The sequence below is a fragment of the Rhamphochromis longiceps genome, linkage group LG11 (assembly GCF_057381845.1).
Source record: "Rhamphochromis longiceps isolate RC_006_pf linkage group LG11, R_longiceps_female_GT1.1, whole genome shotgun sequence".
NCBI classification, from domain to species: Eukaryota; Metazoa; Chordata; class Actinopteri; order Cichliformes; family Cichlidae; genus Rhamphochromis; species Rhamphochromis longiceps.
Window position 1 is genome coordinate 19,966,362 of NC_140567.1, and position 23,312 is coordinate 19,989,673.

Here is a 23,312-nt window from a genome sequence, read left to right on the forward strand (position 1 = left end):
ATGATTTAATTGATGTTGGCTTTATTTTCATCACACTCTGACAGCTTACACCAACACACCCAGCACAGGTTAAATCAAAACATATTTATTTTTTACATTTGTTTGTTTGATCAGAGAACAAAAACGTGTGCTGAAAATCTAATTTTGGATAGAAAAAGTCCCTGCAGTATCCGGATGTGGAAGCAAACTGTCTTAAGTTGAGTCTCCTGAGTCAACAGACAGTGATCCGTGATTCATAAGGAAGACATGCAATCTGAAAATAGAGAGGAAAAATGTTAAAACTGCAATCAGAACATGTGGAACACAAGCCAGATATAGAAAACTGGTTCATCTTAAGTGAAGGAAATGTGAGGAATTAAGTCGGGCAATGTGGCATCAGTGGTTTTCTAAGTCAGGTTGGTTACTTGGAGTTATACTTGAAATGTGATTCAAATCCAGAGGAAACTGACCTCTGTGTGCTCATCAAACGACATGGCTCTTGGATGGAATGGGCAAGCTGCTGGGCCTGTGCTCTTGTGGGACTAAAGCAAAGAAAAGATAGGATCACAAACACTGATATAACCCTCTGGAAACAGTCACTGTGTGCATTACATTAGTAATTAAGAGAACAACAAATTCTTACCAACTGGATAGGTTTCAGAGCTCATATATTCTCTGGTTTCTGTGGGAATATTAACAATTGTATAGCTTTTTTATTTCTCACAGCATAACTCCTGGAAATATGTCATACAGAATATGGTCTTACCATCATAGTCCGTTTGTTTATTGGTGCTGACTCCAGCCAGGCTGTCACTGCTGTCTTCCAAACTACCCCAATTTGGCCTTTCTCTGATTTGGCCATGGACCAACATACCACTCATCCCATTAACTTTTCCTCGTGTGGCCCACCTTTGGAGATTGGTGCTTTGACCGCCACCCTCCCAAGCATTTGTTATCCCTCCTTCCTCACTGTCTCTGCTTGCTTGGAGTTCTCCTTGAATCAAACTATGCTCCCTGCTCCCATGGTCCTGAACCAGGCTGCTGGTCATATCCATCGCTGCCATACCGTCTTTGCCCACTACAGTCACCTTCCTTGACGGAGCCTCATTTTTTGCCACAGCTCCAGGAATCATGATCTCATCGCTGTCAAGGTCTTTGGATACATCTAGGAAGAATGGAAGTCATTGCTATGCCATCTGAATCACCACATTCACCGCACTGATACAGACAGTTTGATTCAATTGGCTAATAATTTTGATTAAAAGCACTGCACCTCTGCTTTCATCTCCATTTTTGTCAAACGCATCAGGTTCTGAAATATTAGAAAATGTCTTTGTTTACTGATATTGCATTACATTCTTTTTTACTAAATTTGCACATCATCCAAATTGCTCACGTACCTGAACATCTGTTGGTTTCAGAGCTCTCTGTAGATTTGGCATCTGACATATCTGTGAATGAATTTTTAGCCATTTATTGAAAAAGTAATTGTGCTTTTTTGTTTGTTTGAGTTCTTTTGTTTTGTTCAGTGTGTTTTTAGATGCTCTTTAAAAATGAAAAAGGAAACAACAAAAAAGTGTACCGTCTGAGTCTTGCTCATTCACAGTGCCACATAGAGGGGTCCTTTTTGCTGCATTAAACAAGTAAAAGTAAACAACAAAAACAGCACGATTACTAGAAATGTTTCTGTTCTCTTTAATGCACTCAGGATTTTTTTTTATAGAGAACCAAAAGTAATTTGAGGATGTGAGTACATCTGAAAGCTACATTTGGAAGCACTGACCTGTGACGGCTGCAGGTGTGGTCCTTTCTGTAGTAAGTGCTAGTGCATCTACAAATTTGCAATGAACAAGTCTTGTGATCATTTCAAACAATGGTACAAGCATTGTTTAGCGACATGAATAGTTCTTACCATGTAGAAAGCTTAACGCATCTTCTTTTGGGGATTGCCCTGTTAGACAGATTTGAATTTTATTACAAAATTAACAGTTTCCTGAACAATATTTAATTATTTACTCTCTTTCAATGGTTTACCTTTGATAGAAGCTGCCACCACCATATCTGCAAACGGAAGCAGGAGCAGGCAACACAAGAGGCTGAAAAAATTATTCAAGATTTCAGTTAGAAAATATATACTTATATCAAAACTAATGCAATATCTCATTTGTGGCTAGTACATGAAAGTAGCTTTAATTACAGAAGTTTAAAATGCAAAATAAATCCATCCAGACTTACATCTTCATTGCTGACTTTGGGTCCTGGGTCTGTCCACTGTTGGTCAGTAAGGGTGCAGTTAGGTGGCTTTTATGTGCTGCTGCTTTGTCTCGCTTTGTGACCTTTAATAGGCCTTGCCTTAGTTAATTATAGATTCTCACAAGAAGTATCAAATTGAGTTTTAGTCAAAGACTGTTTCTTTGTGTTGAACAGTGCGTGAATGGCACGTAGAGGAGCAACAATTAGGTTAAAGGCTCTGATATGTTTACAAAGGCCTATTCATTTCAGTTCAGTATGACAACAATCATTCTTAACATTCACAGAAGCCACTGGTCTTCCCCTCATTTATGTGTTAATTACAGGTGGCTGGTTTTTTTTTTTTTTTTTCAGAGAAATGCCCCTGAGGCTATTCTATGGCCACAGAACATGTATTGTTTCTCCATTGTCCATTTATTCATTGTGGTTCTACAAATGTCATGAAGAGTGCAAGATTTCAGGTGAATCTATTTAGATTGCAATTTCATATATATCCCTTCTTTCTCTAGTTCTACAGTACAACCACAATGATATTAAAAGCATGAAAATTATGTAAATCACATTTAACCCTTATTGTTCATAATCTATATGCTTTCACATTATGATTCAGATCAATTTTGAATTCATAGTAAAAGTTTACAACAAATTTTGAACAACAGATCAGATCAATTTAGAATATATACAAAACCTGTTCTGCATTAATAAATGAATGATTTATCCTTAAATATTGTTTCACAGATGATCAATATTTATTCAATGTTAATGAACACTTAGAGCAAAAGAATGCTTATTGCAAACTTGTCTGTGCGTTCAAAGCAGCAATAAAAGGTCAATCACACACATGCCATTATAATCTTGTTCTGCCGCATTCCCTCCTTTAATCTCTGTTTCAATAGTTCAGAATAGATGGATTACAGTTTGTTTATTGTTAGATATTCTCACATGTGTTATCTGCTGGTACACACATTTATATTTAGTATAGCTTTAATGATCACTCGTCTTACTATAATTCACACTTTAACTATACATTTATACAGAACTTTATTCCATACACTTTAAGTATTTTATCTTCTTCATATTGACTGCAAATTCAAAATCCCCAATTAACCTGACAGTCTTTGGACTGTGGGGGAAAAAACCCCACTCTAGATACACTGAAGTAGATCAAGCATGCAAATTCCACACAGAGATGCCACAGCAAGCATATGAACCAGGAACCTTTTTGCACTGAGGCAACAGTGTTAACCAGTCTACCACTATGCCCACCTTATTTCAGACCTCATACCTCTGTTACTTATGATCATTCCCCCTGATGTTTTACTATGATGCTGTTTGGCGATTCCACCGTGATCCTTCAAAGACCAATAGGTTCCTTTGTCTGCAGAAACCTGGGCAAATGTGGAGGAAACACTGACTATTCATGTGATAGATAAACATGGCATGTACATTTTCACAGTTTCAAAATTCCCTACTACACATTTTCCTTGATTTGACGCACATTAGTGGACCTAAAAAAAATCTCAATGAATGAAGGTCATATTTGAGTTTTATTTTCGTGTATTTTGGGTCACTTTAAGAAAAGTAATCAAATTTCAACCTTAAATGATTACATTTATTATTTAGGTATTTTCCCGATGTCAGATGTGAAAATAACAGTACTGAATTAAGTAAACCGTTTGTGATGCTCAGATAAATATAGGCATAGGCCTTGCTTAAACCCACACAGGGGAAATTCACTTGTTACAAAAGCACAAGGTACAGGAAGAAAAAATGAATTAGAGATATATTAGAAAAAAAAAAATAGAAACAAAATAGAAACAAGAAAGCCAAAATACAATATTATGCACACAGTAATACATTTATTTATATTCATACATTTACTTGTTTTTAACAGATGGGATGTTTTAGTCTACTTGTGGAACCGAACACTGAGTTTTAAATAAACTAAAAAGCTTTAACTACAGAGACGTCCGGATCAAAGTTTCCTCCTCTAGCGAGACCTGTTGGTGGCAGACTGAGTTACAGTCTCCCTATGAAAAGGAAAAGAGAGAGCGCCCCCTGCAGGAGAGGCTGTTCGCACTAAGCTCTTGATCTCGAGCATCGCCATATTGACGTCCCAACAACGCTGAGAGGTAATCGGGTTATTTAATCGCAAATATTCGTTGGTTTAGAGCTATTTGTGGGTGCTATGCACACGAGGAAAGGCTATGGATAAGTAACACAGCCGCGACGCCATTCTGCTGTTCGATCACAGTGATTCAAGGGTGTTTTTTCAAGGCGTTGTCAGCCAGTTGCCTCGCCAGCCAAGCTGGCTATTCACTCCCCTAGCTTGTTAGCTTAGCACTTTTTAGCTTTAAGAAATATATTTTTTCGAAGCTTTTTGTGAAGTTCCACTTTAATAATGGGCAATTGGGAAGTCGTTTTACTACTTTAACGCAGAATTATTATTTTCTTTCCGTTACAGACCCATAGTGTGGTCGAGAGCTTGTTGTGACTTTGTACCCGGCTTTTTTTTTTACTCTGCAGTTGGCGAAGCTAATGCTAACTAGCATGTAAGCCAGCTGCCCGGCTATCTCTTAGCTCCACAGTAGGCCTTGTGGGGCCACAGAAGGCTTGTGCGCACATTTCACCTCTTCATCAAAGTATTAAGCGGGCAAACTGGCTCCAGCTAAACGCGTGTCTCGTAGCAGATAGATCATTTGTCGACTGGATGCTCTTCGTGTGCTCGTAAATTTGACATAACCTTAATAACGTTATATAGTGGTTGGCGTACGTTGGCTAGCACACTGCTCGTGTTTTCCTGATTGATACTGTTGATTTTAATTGACCTACATTTCTGCCCCGTTTCAACAGGAGATACTGGCTTGGTGTAGCCCCCAGTGATGACTGTATTGAACCCCGTACCTCCTGATTAGACTGGTTGGATGCCCCCATTTAACATTCAGGTTGCTCCATTTTATACGCCAGCACATTTCCACACACTAGACATCCCCGGGCTATCCTTAGTTTTGTTTAAACGTGTCTGTTTTACTTTAAAATTGCTCTGTTTTACTTAAGATATTATTACTGCTCTTCTGTAGCGTGTGGGGAATATTCACATTTTTCTTTTGAAAGTTTTAATCAGGCTACCATTGAGTCTAAATATGTCTTAAACTTTTTGCTACACATTGCTCATCATTTCTTCCTGTAATATTTAATAAATGCCAAGAACTGGTATGGTTTTTAACAATATATATATGTGTATATTTTTTTTGTCTGTTTTCCTATGTAGCTTACTTACCGTAGAGGCATTTCAGCCAACTTTGTTTCAGTTCACCTTTCACCATTGTCCTGGAGGAAACCTCCCAGGTATGCTGTGCTGTCTTATATTTCAATATTTGGCCAACATTTTATATACAAGGCTGTTTATAACAGTTGGAATGCTAAACCAGTACTCAAAAATGCTTATGTAACCATCAGTATGTATTTGTCTTGCACATTTGTGCCCCTGTGATTTTAATAGAGCTTTATTGTATAATATCATTTGTCCTTTTTCTGTCTCATCTCAGGAGATTTAGAGAAGACCCTTTGTAGAATATGTCTGGCCCTGTTCCAAGCCGCTCTCGAGTTTACCCTGATGTAAACACACAGAGACCTCGGGAATACTGGGACTATGAGTCCCATGTTGTTGAATGGGGGTAAGGAAAAGGGGTTATTGTTGGTGACCTTGGTTTAGTTTTGTTTTTTTTCCTTAGGTTTTTAACTCTGACTTTTAAAAAAAATTTTCCCCAGCAACCAAGACGACTATCAGCTAGTCAGAAAACTAGGGAGAGGCAAATATAGTGAAGTGTTTGAAGCCATAAACATCACAAACAATGAAAAAGTGGTCGTCAAAATACTGAAGGTATGGATGTTTATCGATTGATTGTTGGTGGATTTCACCTTGTCACTTCAGTTGAGATTTTATAAGCCTCATGAGACCTCGTCCCTGTCCATAGCCTGTCAAGAAAAAGAAAATCAAGAGAGAAATAAAGATCCTGGAGAATTTGAGGGGTGGTCCAAATATCATCTCACTGTTAGATATCGTCAAGGACCCTGTGGTAATGTTCTGTTTTTCTACTTAAAATAATTCGAGGCTTTTAAACGCGAAAGACTTTTTGCAAAAACACACATTTCCCTTTTTCTTTTAGTCACGGACCCCAGCTCTGGTGTTTGAACATGTCAACAACACAGACTTCAAGGTAATGATGTTGTGTTTTTGTGGACTGCTAATTTTGAAATGTTAATCTTACTATTTTTTCCCCAAACTGCCTATAATTTGTTTTGTTTTTTATTCTTTTACAGCAATTGTATCAAACTCTGTCCGACTTTGACATACGGTTCTACATGTACGAAATCTTAAAGGTAAGCAGTTTTTCGTACATGTGGATTGCACCAGCTGTTCTGTTATATTGGAAACGTTAGATCAATATATATCTTTTTATTTATTTATTTTTAAAAAAAATTTTAATGGCAGGCTCTGGATTACTGCCACAGTATGGGAATTATGCACAGAGACGTCAAGCCACACAATGTAATGATTGATCATGAACATAGAAAGGTATTGTATTATTATGTTGGCTATTGTCATTATCATTTGCTTAGGCTTGTAGCCCGATACAGTTATTGCAGCATATTCTGACTTGTTCTTCTTGTTCAGCTCCGTCTAATCGATTGGGGTTTGGCTGAATTCTACCATCCAAACCAAGAATACAACGTGAGAGTGGCATCCAGGTACTTCAAAGGACCTGAACTGCTGGTAGACTACCAGGTGAAACTCTTTATATTACTATCTGCATGTAGAGGCAAATAAATGTCTGTGTTCAATATATAATCAAGTCAGGAAGCCACTTCAATCCAGTGCCCGTCTTTATATTATTTGTAGATGTATGACTACAGCTTGGACATGTGGAGTTTGGGTTGCATGCTCGCCAGCATGATCTTCAGGAAGGAACCTTTCTTTCATGGTCATGACAACTATGATCAGGTATGATCTTTTTTTGTTTTTGTTCTTTAAATATAGTCTTGTCAGTGTGGTCAGGGACCTTATGGCCAAAATAGAGCTGCAGAGCTTTTTTTTTTTCCCCACAATACAGAGTATTTTTATTTTCTACACAGTCACACTAGTATTCTCAGAGCAGGCGCTGGTGTCATCATAACCTTGTGTGGAAAACCAGCAGCGATTGCTTCAGGGTTTGTTTATTCTTAACTTTGTGCCAGCTTGATGTATTAAATGAACCAGGAAAAAAACAAAGGGTGCAAGCCGTGACGACATATCTAAGGACGTACGTCATGACACAGTTTAATCCCGTCTGTAATGTCAGTTATGTTAGGAGCTTTGCTTATCTACACTAGGACTAAGGTCAAGATGCTAAAGTAGTCCATTAAATTGAAGCCTAGCATCAAGTCCTCTTTATTGTAACTAAATAGTTAGGATCCTTTATTGAACCTCTCTTATAAAACGTTAGTATTCCATATTTGATTATTTGTACATTTTAGCTTTCGATCACCTGCTAATGCAGTTTTCAGTTGTATTTATCAGCATTAATTCATCTAGCATAATTCCATTTCTTGAATTATAATATCAAAATGCAGCGAGCGACAGATGATTCATATCGGTATTTCTTACTTACTGAAACAGTCGTAGCATTTCAAACCAGTTTAAGGGTCACAAGGTTGATTCATATACTTTCAAAGGAAAAGCTATCATAACGATGACTGTGCTACGATCAGTTAATCATTTCTCTAGATGCTCCACCCAGTTGAAGTAAACCACCATCGATAAATAGGAAACCTTTGGTCGTTGCTAATAAAAAAAATATGTGTGACTGATAAGAAAATCAACCACTGGAACTGTATGTTTTTTTTAATTTTTATTTTTTTTTATTATGTTTTTTGTTTTTTGTTGGTATGATGTAGCAAATTTTCATTTTTTATTTTGTTTTTTTTCTCTCATCATTTTATATTTCAAGTGTTCACTTTGTACTACTTCCACTCTGTGCTCACATGTTTTTGTTTGTTTGGGTTTTTTTTTTAAATAAAAATAATGTCTGATTCTTAAATAATTACTATCATCAGGTTTTTAAATTATTTTCCTTTAAGCGTGCTTTGATAAGTTTTATGATTAAAAGCAGAATGAACAGAATGAGTGTCAAACATGCCCAGTCTTAATATAACAAAATGTGTTGTCCTGTATTTGTACTCTCCCACCATTAATTATTGGTCTGTACACACCATGGTCAAACAAATGCTTCATGTAATCCAACTGCTTTTTTTATTATTATTAATTGTATTTTTTTTTGTTTTGCAGCTTGTGCGAATTGCAAAAGTACTTGGCACAGAGGACCTGTATGACTACATTGACAAGTACAACATTGAGCTGGATCCACGGTTCAATGACATTTTGGGAAGGTAAAAGATCATAGCTGCTTGTTCATAATAAAGCATCCATTGAGTGTTTTGGCTTATGACTAAATCTCAATGGCCAATTGTTTGCCTCTAGGCATTCCCGCAAAAGGTGGGAAAGGTTTGTGCACAGCGAGAACCAGCACCTAGTCAGTACAGAGGCTCTAGACTTCCTTGACAAACTGCTGCGTTACGACCATCAAGCCCGCCTCACGGCCAGAGAGGCCATGGATCATCCTTACTTCTGTAAGTCTTGTATTTCCTGTCTCTGCATGTATTGCCTTTTTTTTTTTTTTTTTTTTTTTTTTTTTTTTTTAAACATTTTGTGGTTGCTTACATACATGTTTGTTCTCAGATCCCATCGTAAAAGATCAGGGAAGGGGGGCCACTCCTGGAGGGATGGCTGCCAGCTCCACTCCAGTCAGCTCCTCAAGTATGATGGCCGGTGAGTAATCTTGTTCAAAGTGGCATGCACTTACAGACAACAGTCTTGCTAGCTGCACGATGCTTTTGCAAAGAATTATCTAGAAGATAGATGACCTCTGTTAGATATCTATAATTAGCCCTTTACTGTAAAGTAGAGGTGTGACTTTGTTGACTTTTTTTTTTTTTTTTTTTTGAAGGAGCACCTGCTGACAGTGGCTGCAGTTAAAGTTATGCACTGGTGTTAAAAAACATTAATAAAGTACATCACCGTTTAGAGCTGTGATTTTCTGATTAGTAATGTGGCAACATTTCTTATAGATTGCATCAGGTAACTTTGGTACATAATAATATCAGCTGCAGGTGCGTTTAAGGCATGCGCTGCAGGAGTTGCTCATATTTACTTTTCTCAGAATGGCACCTGGACAGCTTCACACTTTTTCCTTTTGAAAATAGAAAAGTTCAGTTGAAACAAATTGAAGCAACCTAACAGCATGCGTGTGTACGAAGATGTGTGCTGATTGTATATTATAACTATGGAACATTTTGAAAACACCTGTATTATTCTAGCTGGCTTGAACTTTGTGATTATGAATATTTTTACTTGTGGTGTAAGATCCAGCCCATCGTGATGCCCGTTCTTTGATCTCCCTCCTTTCTGTAATTGTGCATTTTCTGGGTGATTAATGATCCTTCTTCCTTTCCTAGGCATCACCTCAATGTCCTCCACACAGCCCATGGCTAACATTGCTGGATCACCCGTCATCCCCGCCCCCAACACCCTGGCCACACAAGTCCCTGCGGCCACCGGGGCCCAGCCCTGAAGCCACTTCCTCACCCGTGTTTGTGTCCCACGGCCATGACCCACGTAGCTCTCACTACGACCCAGGGCCATGGCTCCCCCTTTTATGTTGGAAAAATAACAAAGAAGATTTAAATTGCTTTTCACATTCAGTTCTATTTTGACACCTGGACTTGACAGAAATGTATTGTTGCACCTGTCAGAATTATTAGAAATTAATTTGGGTGTGTTACTTGACAATGCTATTGTCTAGAAATCCTAATGAGATGTAGACCTGAAGAGAATGGATAATAAAAATTTATTTTGTATGTTTCAAATATACAGTCTTGCTCTTGAAACTGTTTGACGGGGATCCTGCTGTATTACACTGTGAACCTTTGACACGACTTCACGAAACAAGAGTCAGGAATCTGGCGCGCCCCACCCAACAGCGCTCGCTGGTCGCACACGATGTAACGTGCAGGAGTTGTAGGTGTTTTGAAGTTGTTAGACGCTATCGTTCTTTAATTGGACTTTTTGTAGATATTCTACAGTTACGGTCAGGTTGCATGCACCCAATGCTGAGTTTCACAGGGTCAATAGTTTGCCAATTTTATGTTACTTCACTTCTGTATGTGTATGTATGTGTTCATGTTTGTTTTTTATGAAGTCTCTTACACATGATTTTGATTATAGACAATTTTGTAACTTTTTTGTTTTATGTTGGGAGGGGTCATCACCTACAGAAAACAACTTCAAAAATAAACAATTTAAACAGGGTTTTGCAGGCCCTACATGTTATTGAATATACACCAGTACATCAGGCTGGTCATGTAGGTATGTGTCAATGAATGGAAACACCATAGTCATTGTTTACTGCAAGAAAAGTTTACTTGAATGAATATTTACACCTAATATTAGGTTTCCTTTAGATGGACTAGTGGATATAGGTGTGTTTTTAGAATGTAAGGGTTCGAAATACCTGACGGCAACAAATGAACACATATGTAATCGCTCACACACACCCCTTGAGATTATTTCCATATTATATTTTTCTTATCATTTGTCAGATAAAATTCTCAGAACCAGGTAGAGCTGTTCGAGCTTGTCGAGGACCACGCCCCAGTGCAAGCGTGGAATAAAACAATGAATTAGGCTGGGATTTCTGACTATCGCAGGCCATTCTGTTCATGAAAAAAAAGAAAAAACATCACCAGGCTGCTAATTTTGGAAGCTAACCCCATGTTTTTATAACTGGCAATATCTTATTTTTAATATATGATTATTGTGGCTAAAAGAAGTCACTTTAGTCATAGTTTGGGTAGCTGTTATTAAAAAGAAAAATAGAGAAATAGTCCTTTTTTTCAGTCCAGTTACACTGAAAATGTGAATGAGTGGCGATAGAAGGCTTTTAAATGGTTATCTTCACTACTGGTTCAAAAACAGCCTAATGCTGAAACCTTGCATTGGGAGGAAGGTTGTCCAGATTACAAAAGCAAACATTAGTCTCCAAACTGTGGTGTGAGTGCAGATTTTTCAAAGGCCAGGAAGAGAGAGAAGTTTAGCAAGCCATTAGTGCAGGGAGCATGGAGAAAGAGAGTCACACCTGATTTATGAATTCAGAGGGGTCTGTCAACTCGCTCCTTTTTGCTATGTCACTAGTTAAACTGACACTTCACAGCAGGCCCAAACTATCCTCAGGCTGCTCGGAGGCCACCACTTCCCCCGTGGACCTGAAAACCTACTACAAACCTGCTAAAAGCTATATATGAGATTTATTGAATAGCTGACCTTAAGAAACATTAGTAAAACTATCCAATGCCATAATTATACACAACTCATATTCACATTACTGTTAATTAAGACTTCTGTGTGTTTGCTTGCTTGTTTTTAATTCTGTCTAAAACGTGGGAAGGACCTGCATTCACAGCCCTGATCATGCTGTAACCAACAGCAGCAAACCTGAGAGTGAGTCAGCATGACTTGCATAGTTACCGGCCACTTCATTAGGTACATCTTGCTTGTTCTGGGTTGAGCCCTTTTTTGTCTTAAAATTCTATATGACATAGGTTCATTAAGGTACTGGAAACATTCCTCAGAGATTTTTGCTTTGTGTTGATGTGAGACCATCACGCAATTGCTGCAGATTTGTTGGCTGCACATCCGCGATGAGAATCTCCCATTCCATCACATTAAGTTGCTTATTCATTTGAGATCTGGTGACTGTGGAGGCCATGTGAGTACAATGGACTCATTGTCATGTTCAAGAAACTGTTCGGCATGGTTTGAACTTTGTGGCACGGCACGTTATCTGGCTGGAAGCAGCCATCAGACGATGGGCACGCTGTGGTCATAAAGGGATGGACATGGTCAGGTAGGCTGTGCCAGTTAAACAATAATTCGAAATGTGCCAAGCAAACATCCCCCACACCCTTACACCAGCAGCAGCCTGAACCGCCCATACAAGGCAGGATGGATCCATGCTTTCATGTTGATAATGCCATATTCTTTTCAGTTTCATGTGTTATACCAACAACTGATTAACTGCCAGAAATTGTGTTTTTTATGTGTAATCATTTAGCATATTTTAGTAAATAGACTGTAGTCAGCAGGATTTATGAAGAGTTTATATATAAAATAAAGAACGATCTGTTTAATCTTCATCACTCTGTGTGTTTGTAGCTGCATTACAATCAGTCCAATCTTCTTTTGGCTCATAAGATATCTTTGCAGAATGGTGGGGTTATACTTGTTGCAATTTCTACTGCAATCTTGGCCAGATCTTTCTTGAAAAAGACATTTTTAATGTCAATACACTTTTTAAACCTTCCCCCGTGCATTCAGCAATTTCGGTGACGGAAATTACTTCTTGGGACTGCACCTCTTCTTAGCTCACAGGCGTGGCAGCCAGTAGTGTAGATTTAGCCCATGTGCTTCAGTCTTCAACATGCTGTGTGTTGAGAAATGCTCTTCTGCATACTTTGGCTGAAACAGGCGTTTATTTGAGACATTCTCCTCTGACCATTTTCACCCAAAGAACTGCTCCTCACTGGATAGTTTCTCTTTTACAAACCATCCTCTGTAAACTCTAGCGATGGTTGTGTGGGAAAATCCCAGCAGTTAGTGAAATAATCAGGCCAGCACCAAAAACCATGCCGCTTTCAGCCACTTAGATCACTTTTCTCCATCATTCTGATGCTCCGTTTCAACTTCAGCAGGTCATCTTTACCAGGTCTACATTTCTAAACGCACTGAGTTGCTGCCATGTGACTTGCTCATTAGCTGTTAACAAGGGGTTAAAAATGTGTATCTAATGAAGTGACCAGTGAGTACATATCCCCTTACAGAAAGTGAAATTTACTAAAAGATAATCCCATACAGGTGCACTGGATGTTCCCAGAGGGCTCACAAAGGTACATATTACACACAAAGGTGACTCCATTGCATGTGCAGAGTCAAGAGGCCAAATGTTAATCATGAGGCAACTCTGCTGGTAGAATGTGTTTAGAATATTAGGAACAAACCTGCAGGCTGTGTGCACTTCATGGTCTACTAAGGGCAAAAAATGCAACATCTGTCAACTTTCAAAATACCCAACTTTCATGCGCACAAACAACATAGATCTGTCTTTTAGATGCTAACTCTTTGGATCTACAGCAAATTTACGTGTTTATCAAATTTAGAGATTCACAATGCGATATATATAAGCGATGCATTTCTTATTTCACATGGTAAGAAGCGGTATTTCGGATTGTCATGAATGCAGCATTTCGGGAACGCCCCGCTGTTGCAGTTTTTAAGTCCGTTTGAAAACCTTTCCTCCTCCAGATTTCAAAATGGGAAAGCTCGCATACATTTCACTTTTTGTAGCTGCCTTGTCGGTGCTGTTAGGAGAGAGATTTATCAACCTCAGGTACTACAGATAGCGTTCATGTCGAAGCACTTTTGTGCGCTCGGACTGTTTCAAAATAACTTTTTTTTATGCAAACTCTGCAGGAAAAGGTGCCTTGCTACTAGAGAGATCGTCCCGAAACACCTCCCCAACTGTGTTGCACTCAAAAATCTGGGTAAGCCAACATGCAAGAAAATGCAGCCGATACTTTCATGCAGACTAGAAACCAGAAAAATTAACAATATGTGAATATTGTGCTTTTAGATTATGGATCGGAGGATATAACGATCCTGGAAAACGGGCTTGCCCTTATCAGCACTGTAAGTTGTTTTTGCTGTAAAGCAGCCAAATCTCCACCTCTTAGGTTAACAGTCTTAAAGCCCATAGCAATCGTGTGTAATAAGAATGTTAATAACATCAGGAATTTATAATGTAGCTAGTGTTATTACACTTTGTATAATTACAGTATTTTTCATGCTTTGTGTGTGCAGGGTCTGAAGTTTCCTGGACTGCCTTCCTCAGATGTGCCTGGAAAGATATTTCTGCTTGATCTACAGGATTCTCAGATGAAACCAGTAGAGCTCCGCATGCCAAGGAACTTTGATCTTGACTCTTTCAACCCTCATGGCATCAGTGTATACATCGATCCAAGTGGTAAACAACCCTACAGTTCATTATGCGTTTGCACACATCGCATGCAAGTGTCCACAGAATGGCATCTGGAAGGCAAAAAGTCTGATGTCCTCGATTTGAGTAAACTTTGCAATTTATTGCTCAACTTAGGGCACTGAGGACAATGTTTACTTTTTTCTTTTGCTTGTGTGTGCTTGCCAAGCATGTGGTCAAACCTGCTGTGATACTTACAGGTGGTACCATGTAAGTACAGTAAGAATAGCCAGGCTTTTCATGAGTGTGTTTGCAAAGCCTAGTGATAATTTTCTTTTTATTTAATTTCAAGTTCTGCATGCTCCTCAACTTTGACACAGTCACACACACACATGCCTTATAGACATTATTGTTGTTCTCTGCCTTTCTTATTGTTTTTTCCAGATAGCACAGTCTACCTGTTTGTTGTCAATCATCCTCAACAAAAAAGCCAAGTGGAGCTATTCAAGTTTGTGGAGGAGGACCGTGCCCTAGAGCACCTGAAAACCATTAAACATGAACTTCTCTACAGGTAAAGTAATATGACAAATTTCTGTTATAAATGACATTTGAGATTTACTGAATAGTCAGCCTTAAACAATATTTGTGCAACCATCTCATGTCATAATATAGTTCCATACAAATCATGCGCATGTTAATGTATAATAACACGACAAAACATTTTTTGTTTCCTTTCTATTCTAGCGTAAATGATATTGTTGCAGTGGGAGTGGATAGCTTCTATGCAACAAATGATCACTATTTTAACCAAGAAATCCTGAAAGTATTTGTGGAGCCTTTACTGCCTCTGACGTGGGCTAATGTTGTGTACTATAGTACTGAGGAGGTAAAAGTGGTCTCTGAGGGTTATTTCTTTGCAAATGGAATCAACATGTCACCAGACAAAAGGTAAGAATGATCACGAGGCCCTTGCACACGGTTACATATGTTTCAAATATCTGAATGTCTTTATTTTAACGTTCTCTCTTTTATAGGTATATTTATGTCGTAGAATTTTTTGATCAAAAAGTGCACGTGTTGGAGCGGAAAGAAGACAATTCATTGGCCAACGTCAAGGTAGCTAATAAAACTGACTTACCACAACAGTGTGGAATTGCTTTTTTGACAGTTTTTTAAAAAATTTAAATCCATCGAAAAATACTTTGATAATTTATCAACATTTTTTTAAATAATATTGCTATATTTACAAAGTCCCTTTCAGTTCTCTTGCCACAAGGGATTCGTGTCTGTGGCTTGAATTGAACTAAGGCTGAACCATAAATTAATTATGGTCATGATAAAATCATTACATAAAAATTCAATTAAAAAAAAGTGTTTTATTTTTTCTTGTTGTTGTTGTTGTTTTTAATTGAACCTTCTAACTGATTTATTTAAAAATTAATATAAATTTGCATATATGAGTTTTAACTTGAATCATTTTGGCATATCCAGCATTTTTTCCCCAAATTATTGCTTAAAAATTTATTGTGCTATTTATTTAGTCTAAAAAAAGTCATGTATTAAATATATCTACATTTGGTGTTAAAAGAAAATACAAACGCTGAATATGCTCACTGCAAGTACTTGCAGAGTTAAAGTCTTTTATATTTTTATATATATATATGTGTGTGTGTGTGTGTGTGTGTGTGTGTGTGTGTGTGTGTGTGTGTATATATATATATATATATATATATATATATATATATATATATATATATATATATATATATATATATATATATATATATATATATATATATATATATATATATATATATATATATATAGGAGATAGAAGCCACTGACATAAAGACAAGAAAGCTCCTTACCATGCATGGAGGGTTTCACCCCAAGTCCAGCACCCTGAGGCTGTACGCTAAGCGGAAGGAAGGGGGCCGGGGACTGGTGAGTGTCAGCACCACAGTCCAGGATGAGACAACGAACATCCAAGAATACATTGGGAAGATGGCCCCAACTGACCGAGTGCTCAGTGAATACCTCAGGCAGCAGAAACCCAAGAAAGAGGAGGGAGACGAGGAACCATCATGGAAGGACAGGCCCCTGCACGGTATGTACCACCGGCAGATAGAGGGGGTGGCTGATATCCAGAAATCCTACCAGTGGCTGGACAAAGCTAGACTGAAAGACAGCACAGAGGCACTAATCATGGCAGCACAAGAACAAGCTCTGAGCACAAGATCCATAGAGGCTGGGGTCTATCACACCAGGCAAGACCCCAGGTGCAGGCTGTGTAAAGATGCCCCAGAGACAATCCAGCACATAACAGCAGGGTGCAAGATGCTAGCAGGCAAGGCATACATGGAACGCCATAACCAAGTGGCCGGCATAGTGTACAGGAACATCTGTGCCGAGTATAACCTGGAAGTCCCGAGGTCAAAATGGGAGATGCCCCCAAGGGTGGTGGAGAATGACCGAGCTAAGATCCTGTGGGACTTCCAGATACAGACGGACAAAATGGTGGTGGCTAACCAACCGGACATAATGGTGGTAGACAAACAGAAGAAGAGGGCCGTAGTGATCGATGTAGCGGTTCCGAATGACAGCAATATCAGGAAGAAGGAACACGAGAAGCTGGAGAAATACCAAGGGCTCAGAGAAGAGCTCGAGAGGATGTGGAGGGTGAAGGTAACGGTGGTCCCCGTGGTAATCGGAGCACTAGGTGCGGTGACTCCCAAGCTAGGCGAGTGGCTCCAGCAGATCCCGGGAACAACATCGGAGATCTCTGTCCAGAAGAGCGCAGTCCTGGGAACAGCTAAGATACTGCGCAGGACCCTCAAGCTCCCAGGCCTCTGGTAGAGGACCCGAGCTTGAAGGATAAACCGCCCGCAGGGGCGTGCTGGGTGTTTTTATATATATATATATATATATATATATATATATGTATATATAAGATAAGATAAGATAAGATAAGATAAGATAGAACTTTATTAATCCCTCGGGTGGGTTCCTCTGGGAAATTCGACTTCCAAAAAAAGCACAGCAACGACCAAAGTTACAGTTACAGAACTGTTATATATATATATATAAATACAGAGACAAATATAAATAAAATATACAAAGGGGATAAATAGAATAAATAGGAATAAAAAAATAAAAATACAAGTGAATTGCACATTTCAAGTATTGAGTCTATTGCACTGTTGACTATTTACAAAAAGTATTGCACAAGGTATTGTACAGTGAGGTGCAGAGGCACTACAGCTTAGTTGTTCCCCCCTCCTCTGTCCTCCTGTTTCCCCTCCCTCTCCCCTCCAGAGAGGAGTTAAACAGTTTGATGGCGTGTGGGACAAATGAGTTTTTAAGTCTGTTAGTTCTTGTCTTGGGGAGAAGCAACCTGTCACTGAACAGACTCTTCTGGTTGTTTATGGCCGTGTGCAGAGGATGCCCAGCATTGTCCATAATGTCCATCAGTTTCTTTAATGTCCTTTTCTCTGCCACTGTCACCAGAGTGTCCAGCTTCATGCCGACCACAGAGCTAGCCCTCCTGATCAGTTTCTCCAGCCTGGATGAGTCCCTCTTTGCTGTGCTGCTCCCCCAGCACACCACAGCATAGAAAAGTACTCCAGCAACCACTGACTGGTAAAACATCCTCAGGAGCTTCCTGCAGATGTTAAAAGACCTCAGCCTCCTGAGGAAGTACAGTCGGCTTTGGGCTTTTTTATACAGGTGCTCTGTGTTGCATGACCAGTCCAGTTTATTGTCCACCCACAGCCCGAGGTACTTGTACTTGTTGACCACCTCCACCTCCTCCCCCTCTATCTGAACTGGCAGTGGACCTTCTCTGGACCTCCCGAAGTCCACAACCAGTTCCTTAGTCTTTGAGGTGTTGAGTTGCAGGTGGTTTGTGTGACTCCATGCGACAAAGTTCCTCACCAGACTTCTGTACTCCTCTTCTTGATCATCCCAGATACACCCCATGATGGCCGTGTCATCTGCAAACTTCTGAATATGGCATAATTCAGAGTTGTAGCAGAAGTCAGAGGTGTACAGGGTGAAGAGAAGAGGGGACAGCACAGTTCCCTGTGGTGCTCCTGTGCTGCTGACCACTGTGTCAGACGTGATGTCCTTCAGCCTGACGTACTGTGGTCTGTCAGTGAGGTAGTCGGAGATCCAAGCCACCAGGCAGGGGTCCACCTCCATCCTGTTCAGTTTTTCCTGAAGCATACAGGGCCGGATGGTATTAAAGGCACTGGAAAAGTCAAGAAACAGGATCCTGACCGTGCCTTTTCCCCCATCCAGGTGTGAGTGGGCTCTGTGTAGGAGGTACAGGATGGCATCCTCCACTCCGACACCCACCTTGTATGCAAACTGTAGTGGGTCCTGGGCATGTTGTACCTGTGGTCGGAGGAGGTTGAGGAAGAGCCGCTCTAGAGTCTTCATAAGATGTGACGTCAGTGCCACCGGTCGGAAGTCATTCAGCTCATTGGGCCGGTTCTTTTTGGGGACCGGGACGATGCAGGATGTCTTCCATAGGGCGGGCACTCTCCCCAGTCGCAGACTGAGGTTGAAGACTCGTTGTAGCGGCTCCCCAAGTTCAGCAGCACACGCCTTAAGCATCCTAGGACACACCTTGTCTGGGCCTGCTGCCTTTCTGGGGCGAAGCTTCCTCAGTTGCCTCCTGACCTGATCCACTGTGACACTGGGAGATGTTTGGGAGGAGGGGAGGGGGGGAGATGTCTTGCTGCTGAGAGAGGGATTGGAGGAGGGGGGTGTCATGGTGTCAGGAAGGGGGGGAAGCGAGGGAGGCAGGAGAGTGGGGAGAGGACTCTGTAGTGAAGGTGAGGGTGGGGGGGTTGTGGGCTGGTCAAACCTGTTGAAGAAGTTGTTGAGTTCGTTTGCCTTCTCCACAGTCCCCCCCACTGTGCTTTTCTTGGTGTTGTGGCCTGTGATGGTTTTCACACCATTCCAGACCTCCCTCATATTGTTCCTCTCCAACTTCTGCTCCACCTTCCTCCTGTAGGTGTCCTTTGCTTCCCTCAGGCAGCGTTTCACCTCCCGCTGTGCTGCTTTCATCTCCTCCTTCACTTTGCTCCTGAAAGCCTTCTTCTTCATGTTGAGGACAGCTTTGACTTCCTGTGTTACCCACGGTTTGTTATTAGGATAACACCGTACCGTCTTAGCAGGGGCGACTGTGTCCACACAAAAGTTGAGGTAGTCTGTAAGACAGTGTGTCGCCCCCTCTATGTCCTCACCATGTGGGCTCAGGAGCACATCCCAGTCTGTGGTGTCATAGCAGTCTCTCAGAGCATCCTCCTTTTCTGGGGTCCATCTCCGGATGGAGCGCGTTGTGACAGGCTGCCTTTGGACGAGGGGTGTGTATTGTGGCTGTAGGTAAACCAGGTTGTGGTCTGACTTCCCTAGTGGGGGGAGGGGGGTGGCTCTGTATGCATCTCTCACATTAGCATACAGTAGGTCAATTGTCCTGTTGCTCCTTGTGGGACAATTCACAAACTGGTGAAAAGCAGCCAGAGTAGAATCCAGTGTGGCATGGTTAAAGTCTCCAGATATAATAATGAAAGCCTCGGGGTTTTGTGTCTGAAGTCTTGCTGTGACTGTGTGTATTTTCTCACAGGCAGCTGTTGCGTCGGCCCTCGGAGGGATGTAAACACACACACAGATCACATGACTGAACTCCCGAGGTAGATAATATGGCCGCAAGCTAACAGCTAGCAGCTCCAGGTCCGGACGGCATACCGAAACTTTAACGGAGACGTGTCCAGGGTTACAGTATCTGTTGTTAACGTAGACAATGAGTCCCCCACCTCTGCTTTTTCCGCTGGCCTGCGTGTCCCTATCGGCTCTCACAAATGTGAAACCGCATAGGTCTACGTTAGCCTGCGGCGTTAGCTCGGTTAGCCACGTCTCCGTGAAGATAAACAAGCTGCACTCACGGTATAGTCTGTGGTTGTTCAGAGCGCACAGTTCGTCAATCTTATTCTGTAACGAGTTCACGTTGCCCATGATCACTGTCGGGATTGATGGTTTGAATCGCCTCCGGTGATCCGCTCTCCTCGCTCCAGCTTTGCAGCCTCTGTAGCTCCTCTTTAGCTCGGCCGGGATGTTGTGTCGCATGCCGGTCTGTCCCTTTGTTTTTAGTGCCAGCAGCTCCGCTCTCGAATAAATGAAGGAGCTGGTTCCAGAAGTTTTGAAAAGTGCATTATCCATCTTGTATCGCTATATCTAAGAGGTATAAGTAGAGGAAGGTGAAAAAAACTTTGAAAAAACTAGTCTAAAAAAGTTAAAGTTAAGAAAAAAGGTGCGGTGTTGCAGAGCTACTTGGAAAGGCTGCCGTCACTCCAGCGCCATCTTGCCAGCGCCTTATATATATATATATATATATATATATATATATATATATATATATATATATATATATATATATATATATATATGTATATGTATATGTATATATATATATATATATATATATATATATATATATATATATGTGTGTATATATATATGTGTGTGTGTGTATATATATGTGTGTGTGTGTGTGTGTGTGTATGTATATATATATATATATATATATATGTGTGTGTGTGTGTATATATATATATATGTGTGTGTGTGTATAAAACACGCACAAGGGTTAGGGTTAAATTTAAAAACTGTACTTTTGAGTTAAAATATATATTTATAATTTTAATAAATGACAAATTAAAAAGGCATGAACATTTTTTTTGTATCGAAAAAATATCGAACCGTGACACCAAAGTATCGAACCGAACCGAACCGTGAATTTTGTGTATCGTTGCACCCCTAGTATGTGTATATATATGTGTGTGTGTGTGTGTGTGTAATTGCAGTCTTTCGTTTCACATTTAACCAGTCTGTTGCTGTGGGTACACTCTGTGACAACGTCGAGGTTGACCCTGAAAATGGTGACCTTTGGTTAGGCTGTCACCCTAATGCATGGAAGGCTCTCATGTTTGACCCCAAAGACCCACCAGGATCAGAGGTCTGGTGTTTCTTCTTATTTGTGTTTCTTTTCTCACTATATAACAGCACATGCACCCATTTGTAGAGATTGATCTGATTATGTTTAACATCTTATGATTTTGTATGTTTGCAGATCATCCGTATCCAGAATGTTCATTCTGATCAGCCTGTGGTTACACAGGTGTATGCAGACAATGGACATGTGATCATGGGCTCTTCGGTAGCCGCTTCGTATGGAGGGAAGTTGCTCATTGGCTCTGTGTTCCACAAAGCCTTGTGCTGTGATTTACAGTAGACGATGAAAGCAAACACTGCCACTCACTTTAACACATGAGAGGGGAAAAAAAAAATCTCAATTCAGGTGTTTAAAAGGACAAAAAAAAGGGAAAACAAATATTTGTATCTGTTCTCAACTGGGACAGTTTATACTGCACTGCGTTCAGCCTACAAAAGTGGTATTAGACACAGAAATGACTGAACTATCAAGATATTTGCTTCACTGTTAAATAATTGGAACAATTATGAAAATAATGTTTTTAATTTGATAATTTGTGACTGTCTGTATTTGGCTTTAAATAAAAGGTGAAATGTGAACTTTAATAAATACATTTGTTGTGGTTCCACAATGAAGTTGTCCACTGTGTCCCCAGTAAGTAAATGCACATTTGTCAACATGGGGGGGGAGGAATGTTATTTGATCCATCACCCTTTTCACAATCATCCTCACCCCATGAGGCAAGATCTGGCTTGGAGCTCCAGAGCGAGGGCGATTGATGGTCATTTTATATTTCTTCCATCTACAAATAACAACACCAACACTTGTCACCTTCTTGCTGATTGGATGGAATTAAAGAAATTGATTCTGTGGACAGGTGTGCTTTTTGTGATTGATTGCTTGATTGAGTGTTTGTAATCTATGTGCCATATGGGCGTGCAACCATTCGGTGGGAGCCAGAATTCTTCCTGGGTTTTAGGGGATCATATACGTTTTTCACTCAATGACATGCAGGTCAGTTTTAAAGTTGTATGTAGTGGGCATAGACTGTTTATGCCTTTGTAAGTGACAGAACTTAGGAATTCAGCAGGGAATCACATAACTGTTTCTCCCACTGTATACACACTGCCCCAAAAATAAAGAGATAAAGGAACACCTTTTAATCAGATTATAGCATCACATCGCTTCTGGGATATTGATTAGGTCTTGTTAATGAGATTAAGAACAGGTGCACTAGATGGACAACAGTAACTAAACTTCATGAGGGTGGCCCGAGGGCCCGACGTACTCTAGGGGAGGGGGCATCCCTCAGGACACCATCCATCATCTCATTAGCAGGATGTCCCAACATTGTCTATACTGATATAGATTTCACAAAGTTGTCCTTAGGCTTCTCGGTTATCCTCTCAGAAAGTTAATGAACATGATTGGTATTCTGAGTACTGCATTTCATAAATTGTGCTTGTGTGTTGATATTGTATTATACTTTAATTTGTCCACACATAATATATTGTAATAGTGTTTGGGGTGCTGTGTCTTCATAAAATTATATTAATTCAAAAGACATTTTTGCAGATAATGAATTTTTCAAATAGACTTTCCTCTTTTTGTAAAATACTAAATCTTGACAACATTTAATGTGAATACATATTGCATATCTCTTTTTATGTAGAAGTATGTATATTTAATTGGTGATTTACTAGTTGTTTTGCAACATTTCTTTTATGTCTTTTTCAGATGTACATACTTACTAAACAAGACACCATGGTGATTTTTATTTACCCTTATGCAGAAAGCAAAATACACATCAATATTGAGAACCTCTTTATTGGAACAAACTATCACCAGTTCTTCAGTTCACAACTGCATTTTATTCTTTCAAAAACAATTAAAAACTATGTTTATTTCTAATAGCACAAATATATATTTATTATATTTGTAAATGATTGTATGTAACTTGT

The 23,312-nt window shown here is 39.9% G+C and overlaps 3 protein-coding genes across 3 annotated transcripts; 2 read left to right on the forward strand and 1 right to left on the reverse strand.

Annotated features, from left to right (window-relative positions):
- Positions 1 to 69: 69 nt before the first annotated feature.
- LOC146658930 (uncharacterized) lies at positions 70 to 2,299 on the reverse strand. The gene is made up of 11 exons (XM_085421801.1): positions 2,215 to 2,299; positions 2,014 to 2,075; positions 1,892 to 1,930; positions 1,763 to 1,810; positions 1,562 to 1,609; positions 1,380 to 1,430; positions 1,253 to 1,291; positions 746 to 1,144; positions 623 to 661; positions 450 to 521; positions 70 to 253 (listed from the first exon to the last, which is right to left on the reverse strand). The coding sequence occupies exons 1-10, from the start codon at positions 2,220 to 2,222 to the stop codon at positions 463 to 465; spliced, it is 792 nt and encodes a 263-aa protein (XP_085277927.1). The 5' UTR covers positions 2,223 to 2,299; the 3' UTR covers positions 70 to 253; positions 450 to 462.
- Positions 2,300 to 4,255: 1,956 nt separating this feature from the next.
- On the forward strand, positions 4,256 to 10,636 carry LOC146658931 (casein kinase II subunit alpha-like). The gene is made up of 15 exons (XM_085422673.1): positions 4,256 to 4,361; positions 5,083 to 5,174; positions 5,501 to 5,577; positions 5,781 to 5,906; positions 6,001 to 6,112; positions 6,207 to 6,308; positions 6,399 to 6,449; positions 6,553 to 6,612; positions 6,725 to 6,808; positions 6,908 to 7,018; positions 7,133 to 7,234; positions 8,558 to 8,658; positions 8,750 to 8,898; positions 9,008 to 9,097; positions 9,784 to 10,636. Exons 4-15 carry the CDS (start codon positions 5,806 to 5,808, stop codon positions 9,897 to 9,899), a joined length of 1,179 nt encoding a protein of 392 aa, XP_085278799.1. The 5' UTR covers positions 4,256 to 4,361; positions 5,083 to 5,174; positions 5,501 to 5,577; positions 5,781 to 5,805; the 3' UTR covers positions 9,900 to 10,636.
- A 2,994-nt stretch (positions 10,637 to 13,630) lies between these two features.
- Positions 13,631 to 22,225, forward strand: LOC146658932 (serum paraoxonase/arylesterase 2-like). The gene is made up of 9 exons (XM_085422674.1): positions 13,631 to 13,769; positions 13,853 to 13,923; positions 14,013 to 14,068; positions 14,240 to 14,402; positions 14,799 to 14,925; positions 15,099 to 15,302; positions 15,389 to 15,470; positions 21,247 to 21,375; positions 21,490 to 22,225. The coding sequence occupies exons 1-9, from the start codon at positions 13,693 to 13,695 to the stop codon at positions 21,649 to 21,651; spliced, it is 1,071 nt and encodes a 356-aa protein (XP_085278800.1). The 5' UTR covers positions 13,631 to 13,692; the 3' UTR covers positions 21,652 to 22,225.
- The last annotated feature ends 1,087 nt before the right edge of the window (positions 22,226 to 23,312 follow it).